The sequence below is a fragment of the Varroa jacobsoni genome, unplaced genomic scaffold (genome assembly GCF_002532875.2).
Source record: "Varroa jacobsoni isolate VJ856 unplaced genomic scaffold, vjacob_1.0 scaffold_253, whole genome shotgun sequence".
NCBI classification, from domain to species: domain Eukaryota; kingdom Metazoa; phylum Arthropoda; class Arachnida; order Mesostigmata; family Varroidae; genus Varroa; species Varroa jacobsoni.
The window spans coordinates 987,695-1,012,719 of record NW_019213155.1 but is presented as its reverse complement, the minus strand read 5'-3'; the positions used below and the strand labels follow the sequence as shown (position 1 = coordinate 1,012,719).

Sequence of the window (25,025 nt, the reverse complement as noted above, 5' to 3'; positions counted from 1 at the left end):
TTATATCAAAGGAGATAATTTATTCAATCAGAGTTTTTACATCATAGTCTGCAATCATTGATGTAACAGAGCTACCACCCTAAAATGTCTAAACATGCTAAAAACATGCTATTTTTCTTAACTATTTGCAGCATTTCAACGCACACATATATATGAGCTAGTTTTGGGCTTGTAAAACAACTGCATTCACTATATACGCCCCTGGGGCAGCCTTAGGAGTGGTTCCCCTTTTCAAGTAAATTGTTGGAGAAGAATTTCGGCCTTTCTTTAAGCATTTCGATAATGCGCTTGCTTTTATCCTCTGCCCTAATTTCCTCGCCTTTGTACTTCACCACAACATCCTGTTCGATCGGGTTCCAACTGAAAGAGTCTACTATAGCCTTTTGTATAGCTTCTGCCTCAATCCGAATCTTCATATAGCAATTGCCACAAAGTGTATGAGCCTCGTGCATGTGGCCACACTCAACGCAACATTTTAGATCTCGACGGAGTTTATGCTGAAATACAGAGAGGAAACCGGAATGAGCAATAGCCGAATAGATAATGACAGCGCATAGTGGGCATCCTGAACAGAAAAGCCGTTTTCGATAATATCCTGAGATAAATATAATCAAGCATTTATTAGGGTCAAACTATAATTGCATTTTTTTTAAATCATTAACCAGTTAACCTTATTACTGGTATTATATCGCGAATATCAACTATCTCTATGGTATGCTAAGGTCAGTGAAAAATTAGTTGATGACCAAACGTTAATACTTTGACACTAGTCGCCTGCAAAGACTCCAAAGATGCTATAATTTGCAAATAAAACTGTATAATATACGTCTAGACGTTATAGTTTATGTCTAGAATTAATATATTAGCAAACAGTACGAGATGGTAAACAAGAATTGATTTCTGCAAAACCGTAACTCTATACTACTATAGCTAAGTGTATGTGTGCTTTATAGACTACTATGGCAGATTTAAGATCCGTTAGTAATGGGATAGGAGAACGATCATTACAAAGCAATTTGCTTCGCCTATTATTTATCATACAACATACCGCAAACTGGGGCATGCCAATTCTTCTCCACATGCGACGCTCCACCGATCTGCGGTTTCTTTGCACGGCTAAAAGGATGCCCTCCCGCATGTCTTCCAGCACGCTCTTCGCGGGAGCGGCTCTCAGGTCGTCGCTACGGGCTGTACATGACATGCCAGCCAAAGCAGGCTGAATTGACGGATCCTGCAAGAGATGATGCGCTTTCTGAAAAAAATAATTTGCGGACACAATGTTATCACATCGCGATAATGAATCACGCTCACTTTTTTCCCTTATAAATTGAATTGGTTAAAAGTATATATTCTCTTAGGAATTTATATTTTATTAAGTCTCTTTCAAACATATTCACTCCAAAACTAATATTGTTCTGTATTCGGGTTGTATTCGGTAAGTTGTCCAGTGGTTAATCAAAAAGGCAATGCCAAAGTGTAACGAAATGTTTATGAATTTATTACATTTTATGTTACTTTTTCGAAGAAGATTAAATAGTCATTCTTTATTCTGTTATTCAAATAATCATGCTCAAGATCTCTTGATTGTATAGTACATTGAAAATGGATGATATATTAGATATTATTATACCATGGCTGGCTGAAAAATAAAATATAAAACGCATGAATTTACAAAAAGAAGTGAAAATAAACACAACAGATGCTACACACATCATATGCAATGCCATTGCTACTGTAATGAGCGCGACATGAGCTTTTGAATTCAGATAAAAAAAAAAAATAAGTATTGGTTGAAAATACCTGAACAGTCTAAACCGGACGAAAAATGCCAGCGCCATAAAAAAGAATCTGAGATTTTTTCTCTAAAATAAGAAAACCATGTTATGATATCGAAAACGGTAGTTCATGGAACATAATAGGCATTCATTGGTTTTTATTTGCATCCAAAGCTTGTCTTACAAATGACACGCGCAACCATCGTGTTGTATTCTACCACAAGCCCGAAAAATAAGTCACGTTATGACGCAACTTATTATCCATTTCTTGTTTTTGGTCCTAAATAGTACTATGGAGAAGATGTTTACAAATGTCACGAGTTTTTTGTATCATTTAATACGATGCTGCCTTAGCTACACTCGATTGTACTTATATATTCACCATATGATATATAGTAGCATTATTTTATTATAAATTTTGGTGGCTGGATAATCACATATGGGATGACTTGTGCAGAAAATATTTCAGCTGTACTGGACGCTTACTGTCCATATAAAAAAGTTGTCATTTGCTTCGGTTCAATCGCCCAGTAATTTTTATTAGGCTCTGGTTGATCTAATATGGTTAAGGGTGAACCGATTTGCAAAATCCAGCGATTTTCATCATAAACTCAGCTTCATAACAGACGTAAAATTTTACCATCGGCGCTTTGAAACGCCATACTATAGTTTTTTTATGCGGTATCATTTTTTAATCAGGCAGTAAATATCTAACCAATCGCTTTTTCAATTTAGGTAAATAACGTAGAATGCGGCGACCTTCTTTGCCGTGTATACTCTACATAAAGGCAGATTTATAAATCAACGAGACTTGGCTTTCAAGCCTACGCTGCTGACGTACTAACCTGCATAAGTCTTCTGACTATCCTTTGAATGGGATTCATATTTGTTACCATCTAATATAAACCCAGCTCATGTATCACTTCTTGCTCAAATAGAGCGCCAATAGTATTTATGCTACCACTAGAGCCACTCGTCAAAAGCTTGCTCGAGCAAAATAACACGGTCATTTCCGTTAATTTACGGTCCGACTTTAACGCGCGGAATAGCACGACTTTCTGGCTTGCTCCGATCGAATTGAACAACTATGGTCACACGTACTTGCGCACCAATGTTTACGAGTGTCTTTTCTCTAAATATCCAGTTATTCAATGTCCAATTTACTCAAACTATACAGCCTTGATACATCGTAATTTTTTTTATTACGACATTGTCTTCAAAGAAAACAGGATCAACATATGTTGTTCATTTATGCAGTGGATCAACTTACGCTTATACTGTATTCCTTGGAAAGTGCAATCAATTGAATATCGATCACTGATATTGCTTCTTATATTTCATTCACGGTTTGCTGTTTCCACCATTAACAATTTCTGAGTGCTTGCTGTACATTGACAAGTGTGTAAATATTTGTTGTTTGTGTAAATAATTGAATACCCGTTTAACGTAGTATGATGCAAATTTTACTTCGCATCAAGCAAGCATACTCACAGCAGGGTCGTTTTATAAGATTTGGAACTCCTTTTGGACTTTTTATGATTGGTGGATTACTTGGATTAAAAGAGTTTACTTCACTAAGATATGAGGTATCCTCAACAAAGAAACTCACAAAAGAAGAATGGGCTAAATACGGTAAGCAACTTTTGCGAAGTTAGTTACAACACATCTGGTAGAGCTGTAATACTGGTTATTGTTAGCATGTGGCATGTAATCGCGTCTAGTGAACGATTTGTTTACGGGGAACTCGAGAAGAGTTGCATTATAATACGTTGTTCTTTTTTTGCGCCAGAACGCCTGCCAAATGTGATGAGGTGCGAAAATAACAAAGGCAGATGTCTTGCAGTTTTACTTACTTGTTGCGGTTACGCTTTTTGAAAGTAGGTTTTATACTTTTCAACCTACGAGTATATGACACAGGTTACAGGAAAGGTTACAAGCGATTCCTTATTATTGACATTAAAAATTTATGAACTAGTTGAGCTATCGATAACCTGCCAATACGTGTGACAGAACAGCTGTCCCAGCGTTTTGGAAACTTATGAATAGACCTACAGAGTGTTTCCATATCTCACGCGTTTCTCTACTTATGGATATAATTGATCAAATAACTAGATCACATACCTTTGATTACCGTAACAACTGTCCATCAATCCATTGAGAAACCCGAGTAAGCTATACTCATTTTCTGCAAGTATTTTAAACAGCAGACACTCCTGGTATCCATTGCAAATACTATCAACATCTTACCTCGCAATCTACTTGACAATGCCACCGAACTTGATTTTTCTTCGCCATTATCCCACCTGGACGCTTTCCGGTTGGCGGTAAAGATCAATACATGCCTCGTTTATTGAGACCGTATGTTTCAGGTGGATTTTTCGTTGGCTGAAGTTCCACAAAATGCATATGGAATATACGCATTTGCAACTGGAGTCAATTTATGAGGAACCTATTTTTTTACTCAGTTTCTGCATTTTCAGTACTTTGGTTATAATTCTGTAACTCGCTACATGTGGAATGTCAGTTTGGCTGACAGAGCCCTTAGGTCCAAAACCCTGTCTTCGTGAAACGCCTCCAAATTGCGACAATGTATTCTGCTCTTTTGTGTTCCAACATCGAATCGCCTCTTCGATGATCTTCAACATTGCAATCTGTGTTTCTAAAACGTTTGCATCATTTCGCTTAAGGTCTAATTACCTAATGTCTTCACCAATCTTCGATGAATTTCCGCAGCACTGTGTCTTCGAAGAAAAAAACTTGCTTATTGAGCATTGATTTTCGAGGCCAAAACGCTACTTCTTTCAATTAATTCTTTCTCAAATAAACAGAACTGATTTTCACTCATAAGTCTCTAGGATGGAGTATTTACGAACCAAATTTCATCGTCTGCCGGATTCGCTTGTAACAGCCTAATATACATAGGAAGATTGATGTGTGTGACACAGTTAATATCTTTTCGCGCTTTATAGAATTTTGTTGAATAATAAAGAAGCTCATTTTCTGTCGCCGTTTCACGTGTCTCCAAGCTATTTTTTCCCGAAGCAAACTAAAAGCAACTTACTTTCTATAAGAATAACTACACTGAGCTTTATTAGACAACCAGGATGAGATGGCTACATCAGCTCTAATATATATAAAAACTGAGTCTTCTACGCTAATTCTTCCGAGAAATAAAAGAACTAAATGGCTTCAGAGTACAATGGACTCAGTGAGACTGCGTATATATGTCAACTTAAACTTGAAAACACTCGTTGTACCAGATATCGGTGGTATCAGCATTGTGTGATATGTTTGGGCAAAACAGTATATTAATATTCGGGCACCACGTCGCGGATAGTCAGGAAGGATTGTGGTCAATCAAAATTTACCATATAAAATAAGAAAATGAGACATAAGCATGATAATTACATAGTCTTCATCTATTAAACTAAGTACAACTCGTGAAAATGCCGTAACTTGAGAAGGCCGTTGCAACATGGCTCTACATTGTGCAGTAGAATTTCAAGTGGATTTGTGACGGTCGGACCATAGTTTTTGCTTTGCTTAAATTGGCAGTAAATGATCACAAAGAATCGCTTCTTCTACCTATAATCATAACCTTTCCTATGAAGAAAAGCATTTTCCTTTAACTTTGTTTGATTGGTAACTTATTCGCATAAAATTCTTAGCGGCCCATATAGCCGCACCTTCTGTGGAACAGTGTTTTTTTTCCCTCTTATGGCGTCCGTTTTTCAACGATAACGTTAAGCAAATTTTGGCCTTATAGCTCTACCTTTTCTATATATATTTACATAAAGAATGTTATTCTTGATTCCATTCAGGTTTAAAGAAGAAAGACGAAGGGGAAACAAACATCGACATCATTTATGAAACAGATATAAAAAAAATGGACACGGATTCTTGGGAGAATGTTCGCGGGCCGAGACCATGGGAAAATGATGGGACGTTTATGGAAAAAATGAAAGAAAAAGCTCGAAAGGACAGAGAGCTGCAGAAGGCGCGAAGACAGCAACTACAGTCAGGAGCATAAAACATCATAAAATTGAGTGAATATGATGAACCTTTTGTTTAATGTACATAGAATTTTAAAGTCAATTAGAGTGTACTTATAAAATATAGGAAAAAGACTAAGAAAGTAGAATAAAGTTGTAGTGCGTTATTTTTATGAAAAATTTGTTTTTTCATTGTTTTTGATCGAACTTTGAACTTAGCTATGAAATGCAAGAATAAACAATTTTTAACCATCATGAAAGATGATGAAAGAAATTCTTGTAGTTTAATTTTATATGACACTCAATAAATGAATATAAAAATCTTTAGATACAGAAAGTGAAACCACAAGCGACGTTTGAGCAAAATACTGGAAAGCAACGCAAAGTTTGTTCTTTAAGCACTGTGCATCACCGTTGTCTGCCTCCAGATTGATGCAACCAATGTTAGGGAATAAGTAATAATCAATATCTTTATCCTTATCAATTGCTGGTGCAAAAATGTCATGGGTTACGGGCAGTGGATGCACCTACACCTATCACATATAGATTCCTTATGCCACAACAAATATTTGTGTTAATATTTGCTTTATATAGATTAAAGTGATGATCTTGGAAAAGTGTGAAAATAATTAAATGGACAAAAGAAGAAGGAAAAACGGATCCTTCTTTGAATCGACATGACAAGTTTATATTTTGAAGGAGTTCAGATAGCGAGTTATAAATAAGGAGGAGTTAGTAATCGGAGCCATGCCTTTGCAATGTATGCCCATAATTTTAATTTTTCATCTTGCTATTTATTCTAGGTACTACGAGGGTACGGGAAAAAAATCATATATCTCGGATTAATACATTAATGAATGGCCTTTCTCATCTGCTTTCAAAATTTAAGGTGAAGTATCTGGGAAACAAGATAGATTGTGTTAATATCAAAAATAACCAAGGCCTACCTAGGTGTATTGAATACTGTACGTAGAGTGCCATTTTGCTGAATCTGTGGTCACCCAATAGAAGTATTATGTCCTGCGGCTCAAATCATAAAGCAAATAGATATTGTAGGGTGCGTTATATATTAGGATGCGGAAGGAATCTATAGATGGAGACAAACGTATCTTATTCCAAATAATTGTCACTCTTTTTAGTGAGAGTTGATCGGAACCATTCCATCGGTGTATTCAAGGGATTCACCTAATAATCTTAACAAAGATTCCTATTTCATTTAAGTAATGAAGATCAGGAATATGGACGGTCAATTGAGAAGCCCTAAATAATACTTCTACTGGCCTAAGCATATTAAGAAATAGCAAATTGATGTGTAGGTTTTAACCAGTGATTTTATAAAGAAGTTGATTTTTTTTAATATCTAAAGTGGTCATTTATCCCTGTGAGTGTACTGCGGTCGTCCGCAAATACTCGAGTGTACTATAATAATAATAATAAGAGAGCGTTATCAGCAGGAAGGGAAAAGGGTAAAGACATATTGAAAAAGGAATGTTGCAGACAAAGATCATATTTAAGAGATGCTGTAAGCACCTCTGAAAAGTTAATCTGAAGAAATTTATCTGACAAACAGCTACGGAACTCTTCGCAGAATTTCTCAATAGTCTTATATGAAAAAAAAGCATTTCGTGTTCGCATCAGTGGAAAGCCTTCTTATAAAGAACATCAAGAAATACATGGACCACCACATTGCTGCTCTATAAAAAAGCCATTACGCAAGACCCGCAAGTTTAGCTTGGTTGAGTAACCCAAGCTAAAGCAGCGCTGGTGAGGTGAGATGAGGCAGAAAGTGTGTAAACGGGAAAGTGTCTAAAATCACGAAATAGCTAGCGTTCTAAATGAATGAAATTGCGAACGTCAAATAGTGAATGTTAAGTTTAAGTATTTTAGCTGGACAGATAGAGTAAAGTCTATTGAACCGATTTGGAGGGTTTAAGTAACTGAAAAATGCTGGTATTAGAATAGAAGGGGAAAAGAACAGTTGCAGCTAATAGAAACGTTCTGGCGTCAATAGTTAGAACATTCATTAGTATAAAATGAGAAATGGTTAATTTTGGTGGCAACAATAGAAGAATATTCGGCAAAGTACCTTGAAATATTAGCAGAACCAGTGTATCCACTATCCCATCATTGATACAAGGAGTTTTGTCTTATTTGTCCTGTAAGCATCGATAAGGAGCCAGGTTTTGGCATGACAGTCACTAGCAGCTTCAAATCGAATATAGGCTTTCCTAGATTCGTTCGGTGCACGACTAACTGACTTATATTATCGAATTTTATTTAGAGATTTCTAATTTGAAAATAATCTTCGACGAGATAATCACTTTCCCAAACGTGATCAAGACAGGTCTTAGAGGTAGGGCAAGTAACAAGATCAAAAAAGCGTCGTCTGGTTCGATAAGTAGTGAGGAAATTCAAGTTAAGTCGAATAGGAGTATACGACACTTTCTCGCAGGAAATTTTTCAAAGTTTTCAAGTAATGAAACAAGTGCGTTAGCATTGTCTTTGTGATTTGCGGACAGTACAAGCAACGTTTGACCGGCAACCTGGTTATTCGCAATTTCGTTTCTACGTCAGAATTTTGTGCAATAACGAACTGCATTAAACTCGTCATTATCTTGTCAAACTAATCCACTTTGCGGCACTGAAATGTCGGACAAAAAGCAGCTCCAAACTGATGGCTGATGGCAGTTAACTAGAATGAGAAAAATAATCTAAATCTACAGTCAGCACCGAACCTCTCGGTATCTAAATGAAGAAAAACTGAGGGCTGGAAAATTATTGAAAATATTCTGACATTATGTTAAGCAGAAGGTCCAATATTGTTTTAAAGTTGAAGTCATTACACTTATTAAGCTTTAAGACAAACAATAATCTCTTGAATATGGAGAATTGTTTTAGATTTTTCATCATAATTACGACACCAAGGTTGGACTCGAACGCCTCAATAAACAGAACAATAGTAAATATTAAACCTAGAAATGCTAATATCTAGTTGTAAGTTGGCTTTGTTGATAACATCAACAGCCAACATGAATTCAGAGAAATCTTTTTTCCGCGTCTTTCTCATTTCAAATAACAGCCTATGATAGTCTAAAAAAAAACAGGACCCCTAACGAGTAGCTTACTTTTGCACAGGAATCAATAATCGTATAGAACTGATTCCAATGTAACTGAAGTAAAATATAATAGAGGTAACCTCAACGTCCTTTTATTCTTTGAGGCGATTTCCCTTTCAAATGTAGGCACATTCATGTTTGGGAATCTATCATACTATATTGTATATAGATAGTTTATAGCGATCCTGGAAAAGATCGACGCAGTATAAGTGTCACAAATGACAAAAGTCATTTCAACTAAATTTATTACAATAATAATAACAATGATATTAGTAGTATGATCGTCATCATTATCATTGCTTAAATATATTATTTTCACTTCTTTATTTCTCTGAATCATCTTCGAAAAGACACGAATATTAGTGCATTTACAAGGCAAGTGCATATTCTTAAAGCATCATGTAAGATGTTGTTACAGAATATATTTTAGCACTTTATAGGCAATATTTGTATAATAGATAACGCCCTGATAGTAGCAAAAGCACTCGAACCTTTTCTTCCACGACTCACACCTTAGATCCACGAGGATTAAACACCTAAATGTTGCTCATTTCTTATTCTTGAAATACGAAAAATAAATTCGGATGTGTTCGAAGTTAATTCATAGCTCTCTATCTTTAATAACCAAATAGCTTAAATCATAAAATGATTGCGTAATTAACGACGCTTTCTTAAGAGCAATTTTATAACTGAAACACTGTAGGTGAGAAAAAATTAAGTAACCAACATTTAGAATATACAAATGCATTGCATACAGAAAAGAAGGTACAAAAAGTTTAAGTCTTCTTTCTTAGTTTGATGCCCTCGACAAGCTTACAAGAAAAAATTATAGACAAACTCATAAGTACTTCAAAAATCGGCTAAAGAGACGGCGAGTGTAGAACTTCCCTAAGTTATACACATATTGCTACCGCAGACATTACAAAAGTAAGATTTTTCAAATTTGCTCTAAGATAAAATCTAATAGCAACCTTAGTTTAGTCAGTTCTATTACTGTGCTTCATGTGGAGAAAAAAGTTTCGATTTTCTTAATTTAGGAGAAACTCAACCTGAATATGCCATAAAAGTTTCAGACGTCCTGCTGAATTTTACCTTGAAACTATCTATCATTGAACAGTGTTTTTCAAGGCGCTGAACACTATTTTAGACCACTTAATCATCAAATTGTTCAGTGCTTCTAAGAATCTTCATATGTGTATATATAATAAGATTCTCAGTATCATATTACCCTTTGTAGATAAATCCAATCTAAGTAAAATGTGCGTATAGAATCAAATAAACATCCACAGCAGCCTTGTAGTTGCTACCACAAATAATTGAGCCCTTATTTTATATAAGATGTATATGTTCTGTCGATATTACGATCAGCGATCAGCTATCCCATTGAAATCACCGCGACCGTGACCACACTAACTACGGCTACGCGCGTCAAAGAATTTAAAATTGCTTAGTTTATTCAACGAAATTGAACGAATGTCGGATATCACCCAGCGATGAACATCTAACATTTATGTACTCGGCATTGCTTTGAAATTAGCCGCGTCGGCCCTCCCTCGGATGACCCTTTCACGGGTGGCGCCACCGTTGCCAAAACACAAGAAAGAGAAAACATTAGGAACAACTACTACCATTACTGTACCGCGCTACAATACTAATATGTCGTTATGCGGCCGTTTCTTTTCTGGTACAGCTGCAATCGTGGCCGTTGCTATCGTTATCTCAACGGCAGTAGTTGACAGTTATCTGGAGAAGTGTATGGATCGATGTTAAGGATAGCACAGCTAAAGCCGCTGTCTGTCAGCCCGTGCGTCCGTCCATCTGTCTGTCTGTCTGCCTGTATGTACGCATGTAGCGATTAGCGAAGAACGACGGGTCGCATTGGCACCGTCACTCAGATGGCCAAAGTGCAGTTTGTTGTGTTGTTGTTAATCATGAGCGACTATAGCTTAATAAAAGCTGTACGGTCACTTGCCAGACAGGACCGATAAATCGCCCTATCCGTGAGCGATGCAAAGCCTTTGAAGTTGAATTTGAGTCAGCCCGCCGGTCGAGATCACGTTCTTTCCCTCGTCTCTGCTATGGTGGAGATGGTGTTGGTTGGAACGTGCCCTTTCCTTTGACGTCACTCCGACAAAGGCAAGCGAACTTGGTTCAGCTCGAGCCTTTTATTGGCAGCCTGTTAAACTGAGCCGGCATTAGCGTAGCACGGAGCAGTACGGGTGCTTCGTGTGTAGAGAATTGACAGAGGACGGCGTAGATGAAAAGCGGGCTCGGAGATTTTATCCGTTCCTCCATATAGTTAAAGAGGAACTGCATCAAATAGCCTCAAAATTGTAAAGTGCAATAACTGCTGCCACGTGAGGCGCTGGAGCGCTAAGATCATCAGAAGAAATCAGTTTGAGTCAAAATTGGCCTGTATATATATTTGTATGTTGTGTTGTGTTTGTGTCCGACTTGAATCATCTCTGTTTACCTTTATATATGCGCTGGTTTACCAGCAGTGTCACTTGTTGCAATCGGCGATATTTCATGTATTTAACAAAGCAAAAATATGCTTAACGTATAACTTTATAGTTGTGACAACTGCACGAAAGAAACTGCATCGGACGTCTGGTCAGGGCCTGCCGATGCACAGGGAGGCCACAGACTAAAATGACTTCAAAAGAATTATATACGAAAGGATGCCGTGTTTGGGTCGAGGACAAGCAAGTGATCTGGCGTGCTGGCCAGCTGATGCGCGACTGGGATGAGAAATCGATAGAGATTGAATTTGAAGATGGCTCGACACAAGTTCTTGCCGTCAAAGCTGTTGGTGATCTACCGTTTTTGCGGAATCCTGACATCCTCGTTGGTGGAAACGATCTTACTGCGTTGTCGTACCTGCACGAGCCTGCTGTACTTCACAATCTCCAGGTTCGATTTTGTAGTAAAAATATCATATACACATACTGTGGAATTGTGCTCGTGGCCATTAATCCTTACGAATCGCTGGACATCTACAATGAAACGGCGATCTGGGCATACCGGGGCGCCAGCATGGGCGACCTCGACCCGCACATTTACGCCATCTCGGAAGAGGCTTACACCAAAATGGAGCGTGAAGGACGAAATCAATCGATTATCGTGTCAGGTGAATCAGGAGCAGGGAAGACTGTGTCAGCCAAGTACGCTATGAGGTTTTTTGCTACGGTTGGGGGCGAGTCGTCGGAATCGCGCATAGAGGCCAAGGTGATTGCTTCTAATCCGATAATGGAAGCTATTGGTAATGCCAAAACGACACGAAATGACAACTCTTCCCGTTTTGGCAAATATATCCAGATCGATTTCAATTCGAAACACATCATTGTCGGTGCGCATATGCGAACTTACCTGCTCGAGAAGTCGCGGGTCGTCTTTCAGGCTGAGGACGAGCGAAACTATCACGTGTTTTACCAGCTGTGCGCAGCTGGAACCAATCTCGATGAATGGAAGCACCTCAGGCTGCGGCCGTGCAAAGAGTTCCGCTATATTAATCAGGGCAAATGCCCTTCTATAAAGGACGTTGACGACCTTGCTCAGTTCAAGTGTTTCGTTGAGTCCCTAAATACGCTGCAATTTAGCAAAGATGACCAAACGTCAATGTTCAAGATAATGGCTAGTATACTCCATTTAGGTAATTTAGCCTTTGTCAAAGGTGACGGGGGATCACGGGTTGATATGGACCAGGCAGGCTTTGTGGCATTTTGTGATCTTTTACAACTCGAGAAGGAAAGACTGAAGGAAGCGCTTTGCGTCATTAAGGTTCAAATAGGCCGGGAAATAGTTATGAAACAGCAAAGGCCACCAGAGGCTTCGATGTCTCGAGACGCTTTAGCCAAACATATGTACGCCACTCTCTTTGACTGGATCGTCGGATCGGTAAACAAGGCACTCATAGGTAAAGAAAAACGCAAACACTTTATTGGCGTACTCGACATCTACGGCTTTGAGACGTTCCAGCGAAATTCGTTCGAGCAGTTCTGCATTAATTATGCCAACGAGAAGCTTCAGCAGCAATTTAATCAGCACGTATTCAAATTAGAACAGGAAGAGTACGCAAGGGAAGCGATACGCTGGAGCTATATCGACTTCTACGACAACCAGCCGTGTATTAACCTGATTGAAACGAAATTGGGAATCCTCGATCTGCTCGACGAGGAGTGTCGCTTGCCGAAAGGATCGGACGAACAGTGGTGCCAAAAGCTGTATATGCAGTGCAAAGGCTTTGAACACTTTAAGAAGCCAAAACTGTCGCAAGAAGAGTTTATTGTGGTGCACTTTGCGGGTGAAGTTGATTACGACTGCCGCGGGTTCAAGGACAAGAACATGGATACTGTAGTAGAGGACCAACTTGACCTACTGGCTTCAGCAAGACTGCCATTTGCAACAGTTCTGTTCAAAAAGCCGGATGCTCCAAAGAACTCGCAGCAACAGCAACTACAGACTTCAGGTACGTTCCCTCACATAGTGTGAATTAAATTACGCCAGTCATTTTATCGATTATGATGGTTATTCGAAGCCCCGTTGTCGAAGGTCTATTCGAACAGCGGCCGAAGGCAGCCAGCGTTTTACTTCATCATGTCTACATTTAGCGTAAATGTCTAAATCGAAAAACGACATTAAAACAAGCTCAATTATCGCCAAATATGACTGACTGTTTAAAGTCCCCCTAGTAAGTAGCTATTTAAATGCTAAACCTGTCTAGAGCCTTCCGTTTAAGGCGGCTAATAACTAAATCGAAGGCAACTGCATTTCAGGGAGTCAGCCTACGAATTCTCCTCACTTAGTGAAGCTCTGCTTGCTGCGAAGTGTTGCTTCAATGACAGCATAACATGAAGTTCATTGAAATTTAGCATAGCCAGAGTGTTCGACACTGAACCAGTTAGTAACATACAATATTACGCAATGCTGATATCGAAGTACGAAAAATAATTATAAATACGTTACAATAGATCGGAAATCCATTTGTGTGGATGATCTTACAGAATCTGTCTATGTATCTTTAATAGTAAAGTAATTTATTGCCGTTTACTAATCACGTTGGGTAACAATAATCACCGTTATAATAATAGATTGATATATTGTGGAGGAATAGACCGATACGTTCACGATGTCTTACGAAATCGGAAGATGACACGTACAAACTCGATTCAGTCATTCTCTGCGTTACTTGTTTCCTAGTAGCGGCGTTACTTTTCAAAGTATAAGTTCTTAAGAAGATACGCGGGCCAATCGATGTATTGTTTAAAGGTCTGCGCCAGTTAGTACATTAGATACACGTAAGCTGTTGACCTGAAAACAAAGACGACGCTCGTTTATGTCGAAACTGAGAATATAATCGTTCTGCGACGGTTGGTTTCGACACGCGATAGCGTGTTATCATTCGAAAATTAGCTTAGCGTTTTTTTGTTGCTAGATAACTTTGAGCTATACTTATGAGGTTGTCTGAACTGACTGTTTTTCTGTTTTGTTATTAATTGTCAATTGTTGTAGGGTGATTTCTGTCTAAGCATACCTTTGCCTCGCATATAGTTCGTCGACGGACAACTCAATGATAAGTTCGGTGCACCTTCGAAACAGTATGAGGAAACAAATCATGACTAATGGTCTTCACTAATTATCTTTGTTACTTAAGCATTCTAACTTATCTACTGCCGTCTCGTGATATACGAGTATCGCAGCCTACAAATGCATTGACTCTACTTGTATATACTGCTTATTGAGCAAGGCTATATACACTAGTGTTCATAACAGAAGCGATACCGACCGCAATCGTCAAAACGAAAAAAGCCTTCAACGATACGAAACCTCTGTCACCGGCCTGCTTGTTCTATTCATCTTTGTCAATACGTACCCGTCTCGTATGAGACGTATTTTTTTAGGAATCTATTTGACCATTTATTTCACGCTTGCTCATTTATAGAATGAATGGAGCCAGCCAACTGCTTTCGTCGCCAGAAAGGGCCATCATTTTTATGGCAACAAAGTGGCAAATGCGCATCTGTATCTGTTTCTATGGGTTCATCTACTCGTGTGTACCCCCAACCTGAGGACAGATAGTGCTTTGTCTTACAATGACAACCGCATTGTTTTGATTAGCGTAGCGCTTATCGTTGTGGATGGTAGCGCTTGCAAAAGCGGTGACCGATCGATTTTCTGCAAGTGACGCCATGTTATACCGAAGTTACTGTAAGTTCCATTGATCTTGCCGCTGCTGCGACTACAATTGCAGCATCTATAATATATAGCCATAATACAATTCGGCTTAAATGTAGCATATTGTGAAATACGATGGTTGATGTCGTTGGCCTTTTGATTCTTTTGGCCATCTGCTTCGATCGGCGATGGTCTTCACCTGCCCGTTGAAGTGCCGACTAAATAGTTACTCCATATATTCGTATCAGCTGAACAGCAGCTGTCAACAGGCAGTAACAAAAACAACGCAGGCTTCAGCGTGCAGAACGACGGCTCTCGTAGATATGGTACTAAGTTCCATGTTATTTTTGCCCATTTCTGGTCGAAGTAAGTGCCGTGCGCCGGCTGGTAAATACAGTATGTAGCAGGGCGGTTGGTAAAGGCGACAGCGGCAGTGACCCCGCCGTCAATAACACGGCTGCGCGGGCGCGAGTACAGCTCGAGCTATTATTGCCATAGTTACTGCAACAACTACTAGAACTACTACGGTTACTACTACAGTAGAATCGAAAGCATCGTATCGACGGCCTTTCCGGTAGCAGCCAGGCCGTGCGGCGGTGCCCGTTAGTCCTGGTTGGTAAGCGGTATGTGTGTGCCTGTGTGTGCTTGCAGCTGCTCATGAATCTATTTGTTACCGTATAGCGGTTTATCTTAGTGCTTCGGTACTCTCTGCTCTGGACGCCACGGTATCGATGTCCGCAGAAGATCAACCAGCACAAGTCGCTCCATTCAACAAATAGCAGCTGCGCCCGCAGAAGAAGTTAATGTCTGAGCACAGAGAAGGGGAAAGGAACAATTTCGAGTGCGTGGGTATGTCAGTTCCCGGTATGGCATCAGCAGCGCCTGTTGTTGCGCCGAAAAACATCGCTTCGACAAAATGTTCCGAAGAAACGTCGGCCAAAATAGCGAATTAAATGAACAGTGAGTGCTGTCGCGCTTGACGAACGTAGTCAGATAGTGACTCCGGTCTGCTGAACGTCCCTCCCAATTCAATCGAACAGAGCCGCTACGGCGGCATAGATGAGAGAGCAATCACGCCATCTACCCGCAGCGGTAACTCCTTCTGCACGACGTATCGATGTCTTTACCTCCATAACTTCATCCCGTCTCACGAGAAAGGAGAGCGAGCCCCGAATGTATGAAGGCTGTCCGATTTACGGATTTTGCGCAGTAGTCTAGACGCAATGCTGCACTGCCATTAGTAATTTGGAATTAGTAGTGATAGACTTGAATACAAATGTTTCTCTACGTTTCGAGTTTTACGTCCGATATCGTTGTTGGGCATCATTCGATCAGATAGCTGACTCTCAGCGTTCAAATACCCAGTTTTAAATCTAGACCACAGCGTGTCCTCAGCAGACAAATATTTTACCCACTAAGCTATCATGGGGACAAACGCAAATGCCTACAGCGGCCAGAACGTTCCCCTTTTCGTTCTCCACACTAAAGTTCGATATATGTGGTTGATTCGCCGTAACGCGATGGACAATTGATAATGCGATGAATGTTCTACCGCAAAAATCTCGCCGAAAGTCAAGGGTCAAATCAGGAAATCATAGAACAGAAACAACCAATTGAAAATGTGCGTCCATTCAATAAAACTAAACATTGCCAGTGTTTAGGAAACCGGATAGATATTAGGCAATGGCACCACTGTTTACCATTACCTCAGTTGATTTGTAATTATTAGACGATGTTACAATTGTCGTTTGTATGCTGACCCGAAATGACACCTGGTACACATGTATGACCTTAATAGATCCAGCAGACCACACGTTTATCTGTAAGCTTTGTGCTTTTTCGAATCACCGTTTTATTTTTGCTGAAATGACTTCTAGCCGTACCACGATAAAGAATATTCTTCTATATCCAGGAGGGGCTTGAGGAGTTAGCAAAAATACATTATTATGCACACTTTTTTAGAAAAATGGTAAATTTTAAATCTTTGCCGAATGTATTTTTCCTTTTTTTAGCTAGTAGTAAAGTGTTTTGTACAAATTACCCTTAACTCTCATTGGAGGATGACTGGAAAGTCGTCAAACAGTTCCTCCTGGTCGCTATAAGCCACACAGCCAAAGCCCTGCAATTTGTAGATCCATTCGCTAGGTGAGCATACTCGTTGTTACAGTTCCGCAGTTATTATTACGTACTCCTGGGTTCATTTTATATTGGTCCATGTTGTTTGCAGCCACATATTTAAAATATTATATTTCGTGTAAAAATATCCTTTTACCGAGAAGGTTAACAGTCGGACACGTATCGACATACATTTCAGGCGCGTACTTTTTGTCAATAAGATCCTATTATCTCTGGAAGAATCTGGGCATCTGGGTTGGCTTAATTAGTGCATAGCTTCTTGGAATTTATCTGACGTTGTTTGAGGATAAGTTTAAATAGACGCTGAATTATTAGGATCCGATCTATATACTTGGCATTATAAGTGTGTTACTGGTATTGCCATGCCGTATGGCAGTACTATTCGTACCGTGGCCATATTATAAACGATACAATTAGATAGAGGATGCAAGCACTGGCATTATCTCAGTTGAGAAATTAAAACTGCAGCGTGAATTATCTTTGATGCTAGTGTAACGTCGATGCCATAGAAATAAAAAAAAAATCGCTAGCAAACAATCTTTTCGACAAAAAAAGCGAGCCTATTCGTCAAAAGCATGTGGGCGCGATTCTTACGGCTGCTTTTATAGTAACGTCCCGTTATTCAGGGCGCGGTTCTTCGCTCGGTAACGTTGCCACTTTAAGCTAGTGCCGTCACGAACGGCCAAAGAGCTTTGTCAGCTTGAAACCTCACCTAAAAAAGAGATACCTGCTAAGTTTAGCCCGTGATAGCGGGTTGATACCTTAAAAAATGTGCATATCTTCAAGTCGATGAAACAAACCATTTCAGTTAGAACTTTTCAGTTCTATAAATGATTTAATATTTGGAACGTTTTACTATTGATTCTATTTCGACGTAGATGTTTCGGTAACTGCAAACGCAGCTATCGGAATAAGACCATTCAAAGGTAAGTAGTAGGTTTTTGAAATATTAATATTCGTAATAATTGTACTACTGTGAAGTTGCTCGAGCACTATAGTTTTATCCATTTATTTCTACTGACAGTTAATCTCTTAGACAGAAGGGAGATACCAACTATCGATGATGTTAGCTCATATGAAAGTTTGTTGTGTGTTATAATGCCATATTGTCTATTTCTTGTAGATTTTGATGGCAGCAGCCACGTCAGACAGGCGCTCGTCTTTGAACCAATCGATTTTATAAATAGGCAGAGAATTACTTAGTAATTGGTAAATACAGAACGTTAGTACTTCGAATTCCACTGAGTCAATCAGTTACACACGTAGTTGTATCTACCGTCAAAAATCTGCCTAGGTACTATCTTTAAGCATCTTTTTATTGTAATACAGTTGTATTTCTTGCTAATCAGCGCTCGCATTTACGATTTTTTATGCACGAAAATTTTTCGAAGTTGTGCCTGTCTCACTTATGAAACACCGTATGGCCAGGCTTGAGGGCATGACTTTAACGAGCTGACAAGGATACCAGTGCCTTAAGGGGGCCAATTTTTGTTGTTTAGCTTGTTATTATAACGTTTCTCATCTTTCTAATCGGTGGGCTTTGCATGTACTCTTCCTATAAGACACTAATATGTATTTGTGAATCCATATAGCGCAGATGAAGCTGCTGCCGTTATTAGCACAGAAGGCTTCTCACTCTGTTCGACGACATCAAATTGCGTGTGCAGAAAAAATGTAAGCACTTACACAGGAGAGGCTACGGATTCCAAAGCACCCAAACTATTATCACTATTGAAAATACGCTTTATTCATCATTTTACTTGTATAGTGAGCCTAACTCATGTCTACGGTGGTTCAAGGAAGTGCCCGAAGAGCGGCAGAAATTTTTCTGGTCCATCACGAGATTCTCAACGCTTCGTTGGCTGAAGGATTTCCAGTCGGACGTCAAGACGTTCTTTGTCGACGGCAGGAGGAACTCGTGACGCTAAACAGAGACGTCACTGTTCATAATCTCCTGTTTCCTTTTTTTGCAGTACCAAATGGAAACAGCCTTAACAAAACTGAATCGTACGCTAGCCGTCGCCATAAACAAGCCTACGACCAGCAAATCTCAAGTAGCTCTGGAAAAGAGAACTGTATTCTTCTGTGTATTATAGATCTTATGGAGCATACGTCGAGCGCGTTTGATGTTGCTGCTGCTGCTGCTGCTGCCGCTGTTTACGCCACAGCTGTCGTTCTAGCTATCGTACTTGAGCACGGTTATGATCGTTGATGTCATAAGGAAGATAACATAGGCTGACCGCATTGTCGTAGGCAAGTGGATGAAAAAGGACCTAACTATAATGCTTTCGATTGTCGTTGGTAGACGACGGCGGACACTCGGGGGCTTAGGGGAGCAGCCACTGTTCTACTGAATCGTGCCCATTTAAAGCAAAAAACAATAATAATTAGCCCTCCGCTAGCTATTAGGAATATTACTAGTATTAGCAGTAATAGTATAAGTGCAGCTGGCTATTAAAGAAACAGCAGTAGTGAAAGTAGAAAAAGCTGTTACCTGTAATCGTCTTCATTGTATGTGCGTACATTCTAAACTTGTAGTAAAACAATTAAAGCGCGGGAGAAGATGGAAAGTACAACGCTAGTTGAAGAATAGCTTTATAGATATTACTATAGATTTGATAATACCCGTACCTTTTTGCACGTAAGTCTACCAATGCCAGCTTCACATGTCGTAAGAGGTCGACATTGATGAACGTGAATGTGTTGTATTCCTGCCGTAACTCACGCAACAGACAACGAAAACTGTGAAGCCAAACAAGCAGATTAGAATCAACTACTTTGTTACCTCTGCACAATCAAATCTGTTTATACTGCCCATTTCGTATTTGTTATATATATGTTCGTCTGTATAGCTATGGTATGTTAACGGTTAATGAAGAAGAAAAACACGTGTTCAGCTAGAACAGCGCTCGTACGGTCTATGTTATCTCACTGGTAGGACAACGATTCGGTTTATTTCATTCACACTCTCCTAAAGATTGGAAGTTGAAAATTTAACTAGATCTTCGTTTTTTTCCTATGTGTATCTCCTGTACTAAATACTAACGCATACTGCTGCTGAAAACCGCTGAGGTAGGCCACGTTAGGCTGTGTTATGCCGAAAGCGTTTGCCTGAAACGGTAACTCTTACTTAGTCAGTGACTTTGCAGCGCGGCTACTATCGCAACTTCTACTGCAGCTGCTGCCGTCCAATATGAATAACAACTAAATATCCATCATTCCGTTTCACTCGCTGTTATGCCAATAGCCGACCGATACGTCGGTCAGGAATCACAGAATTCTCGACGACTAGCCCACGTCGTCTGCTCGATAGTGTCTATTCGACGCGTCATTTACAAAGGCGACAGGACACCTTTGGCGGTCCTGGCTCATAAATCTCACCATAAAACATTGTATTATACCTTCCCTGCAACAATTACCGTCGATCGTTCGTGCTCCTATATTTTGGAACAGATTTGTACTCAGCTGGTTTTGGAACTGAGTCGTCCAGGTCCGTTCACTTAGCTATGGGGTGATAAGATACTCTGTATATGTCGTACGTCGCAAGAGATTTAGTACAATAAAGCAGCGACTTCTCTTTCGATCAAACATCGATGCTAATGAACAATCTATCTAAAAGTAAGATGATCTAAATAGGATCTGAAACAAGAAAAGATTTATTTGTTCGGTTACTGCGATAGCTTTGGTTAGAATCCATCTTTTTGGTTTTCCACTGGCCCGTTAAAGTCGTTCGCTATTTATACTGATAGTAATAAAAATATCTTTTAGCGGAATTATGAGTTACCAAGTAATCGATGCGAAAGTTTCTACTTTTGCAAAGTACCAGTCAATAGGTTTCTGGATATCTAAAATACGAAATTGTGTAATGTTCATTGCTAACCGTGTTTAGAAGGCTCCACAATGACTCACGATGGTTTGAAGGCGTTTAGGCGTCTTACGTCGCGCTTTGATAACGTTGACTCACTAACTACGACTTCGGTATGTGTACACGGGTATATATATGCGCCCAACGTAATCCATCAAGCCATAGCAAGAGCTCTAGACTCACCGTTTTCCATCCGCAAATAAGGCCCCCTGGCTCTGTTGCTAGACACAAGCTGAACGAGAGATAAATCAGCATAACCTGCTTAATAGTAGTATAAATTAGTTTAATTTTTCAAACATATGAATTATGTCTTTGAGTGATTTGGATTGAGTAAAACGTATTTGTGGCATCGTTTTTTATGATACGATTATGTATCAAAAGCCTACGTATTCAATAGAAAATTAAGAAAGCAAATACCTGACTAGGCAGATCCGTATTTAACTTTTCAGGTTAATTATGTGGGTTTTGTATGTTGTGGAGTCGGTGAACTATCGCTCCTAAATAAACGAGCTAGGAGTCAAATCGCGTAGCGAAACGGGCTTTTTCGTATCGAACACTATTTCAGCTACACGAATTCCATGCTGCTTTTGATCATTTGCTTGCCGATCTGGCACCAGAACAGCAAGTCATAAGTGGAATCCGCTACATCCATAGTTTCTCTTAACATCTGTGCGCGCATAAATATTAGGATCGTTGATCTGTCGCCTTACGCATTGTAGCTCACGCATGCCGCTTATGTCTTGCAATCCGTAGCCCGTTTACTCCGGGCTGATGTGAACGATCAGCAAATGGCGGTCTGCATTGCCGCCTCTACTATAAACACCATCATGCTGCCCTGTTCGTATTTTTATCTGCGTCTTTAGCTGCGCCGTATGACTGCAGTTACGCACTATCCAGTAGTATCTTGGAGCGATTTTAGTGTGTCACTGGGACTTCGGGCAGAGTTCGACATCGCAATAGATCCTTTCCCGGGAATTGCCGCTTGCTTCCGCGATAGACATCGGTCAGTGTAACTGATCGCCATTTTGCTACAGCATGTAGTATTGTATGGTAAACGTTGATATTTTTTGTAAAGGTTTTCAGCGCAATATGAAAGCTTGTGGCGGTTTTGAAATCATCATATTGCTTCCCTAGTAGTCTGATTGGCATAGCTTTCTGTGTTCGAGCAATAGCCAGTCTCCAGCTTTGGTTCCTGCGTTTTTCATCCTGAAAGTGAAATCATTGGATACCACCAAACATGTATCAAGCATAAATGCACCACAGTGTGCGGACCAACGTCAGTATATGAGCCGCCTTTAAGATATATTTATTCCCATGCAACGTTGGTGGGCAGCGCAATCCGGGGCCTTTCGGTCAGGCCACAGAGTACGATTCATACCGGCCCATGTTGTGTGGTGTTCTTCGCCTCGTTTTAACGTCGCGGCAACAACAACAACAGCAGCAGCAGCAGCGTGAACGGAAGTGCATAGTTCCATTTTTGGCTGTGGATCTCGTTTTATTGCTGCCGGCAGCACTAACGCGCGGTGCTAAGACGTTGCCGGCTAGTCCTTGTTGTTTTTCTATATCCCCTTGGGCGTCAGTTTCATCTGGCATTGCCTTCACTCTGTGTTCAGATGCTGTCACTGTTGCTGTCATGCATCATCTTCGTCAACACCATACTTAAGAAGAAAAAGCGTGCATAATGATTAATTTTTGATTTCATCGATCGGCACTGTGTCATATCGAATACTGACGGGCACGATGAGCAAAGTTTGACTGGACCGCCTTGTGGCCAATGTGTCTCTAGCATCATATACAGGCGTACCGTACTTTGACTATCTCTATTGCCGAGACTATATGCATTGTCTTAGAGTGGATCGATCGATGCTTTGTTCTGCTCTACCAAACACACCGGACTGGAAATGGCTCGCGGCATTTATGCGTTGCTATTGGATAGGCAGCAGTGGAATATGCACGAGACATTAGCGTGGGCGCCTAACGCTAGCGCTAAAACGGACGTCGGTCAGTGATGACTTACCTCAATGATGTACCCCCTTATTGCAGTGCACCGAACAGGTTAACCGACAGACACACAGGTCACAGTAGAAGTATTCTTCCTCGCTTCGTCGTCAAAATTTTCGCCGGTGCTGCTAATATTGACAATGCGATGCCACTTGATCCCTCATGGTCAAGACTTTGGGCTTTTATGATCGATCAACGAAGCAGTCTGAAGGATGGTAGGGAAAAATTATGACTGAAAGAAAGAGAGCGTGCAGGGAACACAACGTTAGGGACTATTGCCTTCAAATTCTGATGAGGGTTTTGACACTGTTACTGGAGGTGTTGGGCGAGAAGGTGAGAGATGTGAACTTATAACTTTCTGACTGAACGTTTTCAAGCGAGGTATTGTATTCGTCGGTGGTGCACAGGTCGAAACATTCCGTAACATCTCAATTTTGTGTTTTTTTTTGTCGCAAATAAATCTATTTTGTTGATTTATATTCAGAAAACAACATTTCTTGATAAAATAAAAAGACACCATACTTGATGCTATGCAACAAATAGTCACGAAGATGGTCAGTTGCCAACCTGAATTAAATACTCTTCCAGATAAAAGGGTTGCATTTGAAGAAATAAGGTGCCTTTGGCGTCGGGGCTAGCGCCATAAGTAATACTGCACTTAGTGCTAACGGACGGTTCCACTTGATCCTACCGACGTTTGATGATTATATAGCTAACTTACGAATGTTGGTCGCTGACCCACGCCGATCGCCGTTGTGTTTGTATATGCGCTAAAATGGAGAGTTAACTTTTATGGTCGATGGCAAATGTTAGAGAAATATTGCAATGCCCTTCTCTTTTTACCAGTCCCCAGTACAGTTTATAAGCACAGAATCCTGTATTTCTGTTTCTATCAACTGGATCTACTTGGAACTCATGTATTATGCCTGAATGGACTCGGATTTATTATTGTCCCAATTTTACCTGAAGTCAGCTCATTTCTGCGGTCTTCGTTGCTTCAACCTAGTTCAAGTACTGGTGCTAGATTACGCGGGATTTTATAAAGTCTTTTTGCAACCTCTCGAGTGTTATCCGATTATCCCAGGCACGCTGACCCGTCAAAGACTCAACAGAACTTCATCATCCGTTCATCGGCTGGGCGTTTTCTCGATACTGAGACGGTGGTCAAGATTAAACCACATTGCCAGTTCCTGCTAGGACCCAGAACTGGCATAAGCCAAATGATATAGCTGATGCAAAAAAAAAGTTACTAACACAAATTATTAATTAGCAGTTATTAGACGCTCTTAATCATCGTAGTAGAATTTACGCACAACATATTTGTACACGCGTCGCTGTTGTCACTAAGGATGACGACAGGAATCATCACGATGATAATTAGGACGAGATAAAGCTCCGTGAAAACATGAAGCGTTCGGCTTCCCTCTAGCCTGGGTAAACAAACAGCGCCCTTGACAACAGGCTCAGGTCACCTAGTCAGCTTGTCGCATATATGGAAGGTAACTGCAAGGGTAAACACGATCTCATGGACAGACGATGGATGGTGTCCAACGAGCGAAAGAAAGTGGTGGGCGAGGGGCGAGCTATGGCTGTAAAGAATAAGCCCGTGAACTCGGACGATAGGCATGGGTGCTCGGTAACTTGTCAACTGTTAAAGATGTTCTGGTATCCCGGTGACTGCCTATAAAAAAACACGTTTTGTGTGCACTACAAGTGGGTTATAAGCACTAGGAAACAGTACAGAAAAAAAGCTAAATTAAGCAAAACGAGATTTTGTACTTTCATATCCTAAGAAACTAACAGCGTCCTTTGGCCAGGTGAATATGGAGCAGGCTGATCGCTTTATATCGAGTGTACTCAACATAAAATCGGCAACGATTTAAGGTCTATATGCAAACTGTCGGCTGCAATCTTCAGTTTGACGTGAAGGTTTTCGTATTGTTTTTTATAGCAACGATTATTTGCG

At 40.1% G+C, this 25,025-nt stretch overlaps 3 protein-coding genes and 1 long non-coding RNA gene across 6 annotated transcripts in view; 2 read left to right on the top strand and 2 right to left on the bottom strand.

The window, feature by feature from the left end:
* Positions 1 to 12,382, bottom strand: mRpL32 (mitochondrial ribosomal protein L32). Its single transcript, XM_022830128.2, has 3 exons — positions 12,253 to 12,382; positions 1,049 to 1,252; positions 1 to 497 (listed from the first exon to the last, which is right to left on the bottom strand). Exons 2-3 carry the CDS (start codon positions 1,199 to 1,201, stop codon positions 213 to 215), a joined length of 438 nt encoding a protein of 145 aa, XP_022685863.1. The 5' UTR covers positions 1,202 to 1,252; positions 12,253 to 12,382; the 3' UTR covers positions 1 to 212.
* Positions 2,817 to 5,947, top strand: l(3)neo43 (cytochrome c oxidase assembly protein COX16 homolog l(3)neo43). The gene is made up of 2 exons (XM_022830129.1): positions 2,817 to 3,407; positions 5,597 to 5,947. The coding sequence occupies exons 1-2, from the start codon at positions 3,227 to 3,229 to the stop codon at positions 5,803 to 5,805; spliced, it is 390 nt and encodes a 129-aa protein (XP_022685864.1). The 5' UTR covers positions 2,817 to 3,226; the 3' UTR covers positions 5,806 to 5,947.
* didum (dilute class unconventional myosin) overlaps positions 11,068 to 25,025 on the top strand; it is a 26,391-nt gene continuing 12,433 nt past the window's right edge. The window contains exon 1 of the mRNA XM_022830120.2: positions 11,068 to 13,351. Coding sequence (XP_022685855.1) covers positions 11,536 to 13,351 — 1,816 coding nt within the window. The 5' untranslated portion in view covers positions 11,068 to 11,535. The remainder of the gene's footprint in view (positions 13,352 to 25,025) is intronic.
* Positions 12,384 to 23,422, bottom strand: LOC111258668 (uncharacterized). Of its 3 annotated transcripts, XR_002679130.2 has the most exons (6): positions 21,476 to 23,422; positions 21,074 to 21,290; positions 20,240 to 20,304; positions 19,825 to 19,935; positions 14,417 to 14,470; positions 13,899 to 14,193 (listed from the first exon to the last, which is right to left on the bottom strand). It is a non-coding gene; the product is annotated as an uncharacterized LOC111258668 (long non-coding RNA). The 3 variants fall into 3 exon arrangements; XR_002679131.2 differs by lacking the exons at positions 13,899 to 14,193; positions 14,417 to 14,470 and adding an exon at positions 12,384 to 12,471; XR_002679129.2 differs by lacking the exon at positions 14,417 to 14,470.

Excerpts from the sequence above, each read along its gene's own strand:
- mRpL32 (XM_022830128.2), bottom strand. The coding sequence starts at position 1,201 with ATGTCATGTACAGCCCGTAGCGACGACCTGAGAGCCGCTCCCGCGAAG. Across the intron at positions 498-1,048 it reads TTGGCATGCCCCAGTTTGCG|CATAAACTCCGTCGAGATCT; the intron begins GTATGTTGTATG and ends TCTGTATTTCAG.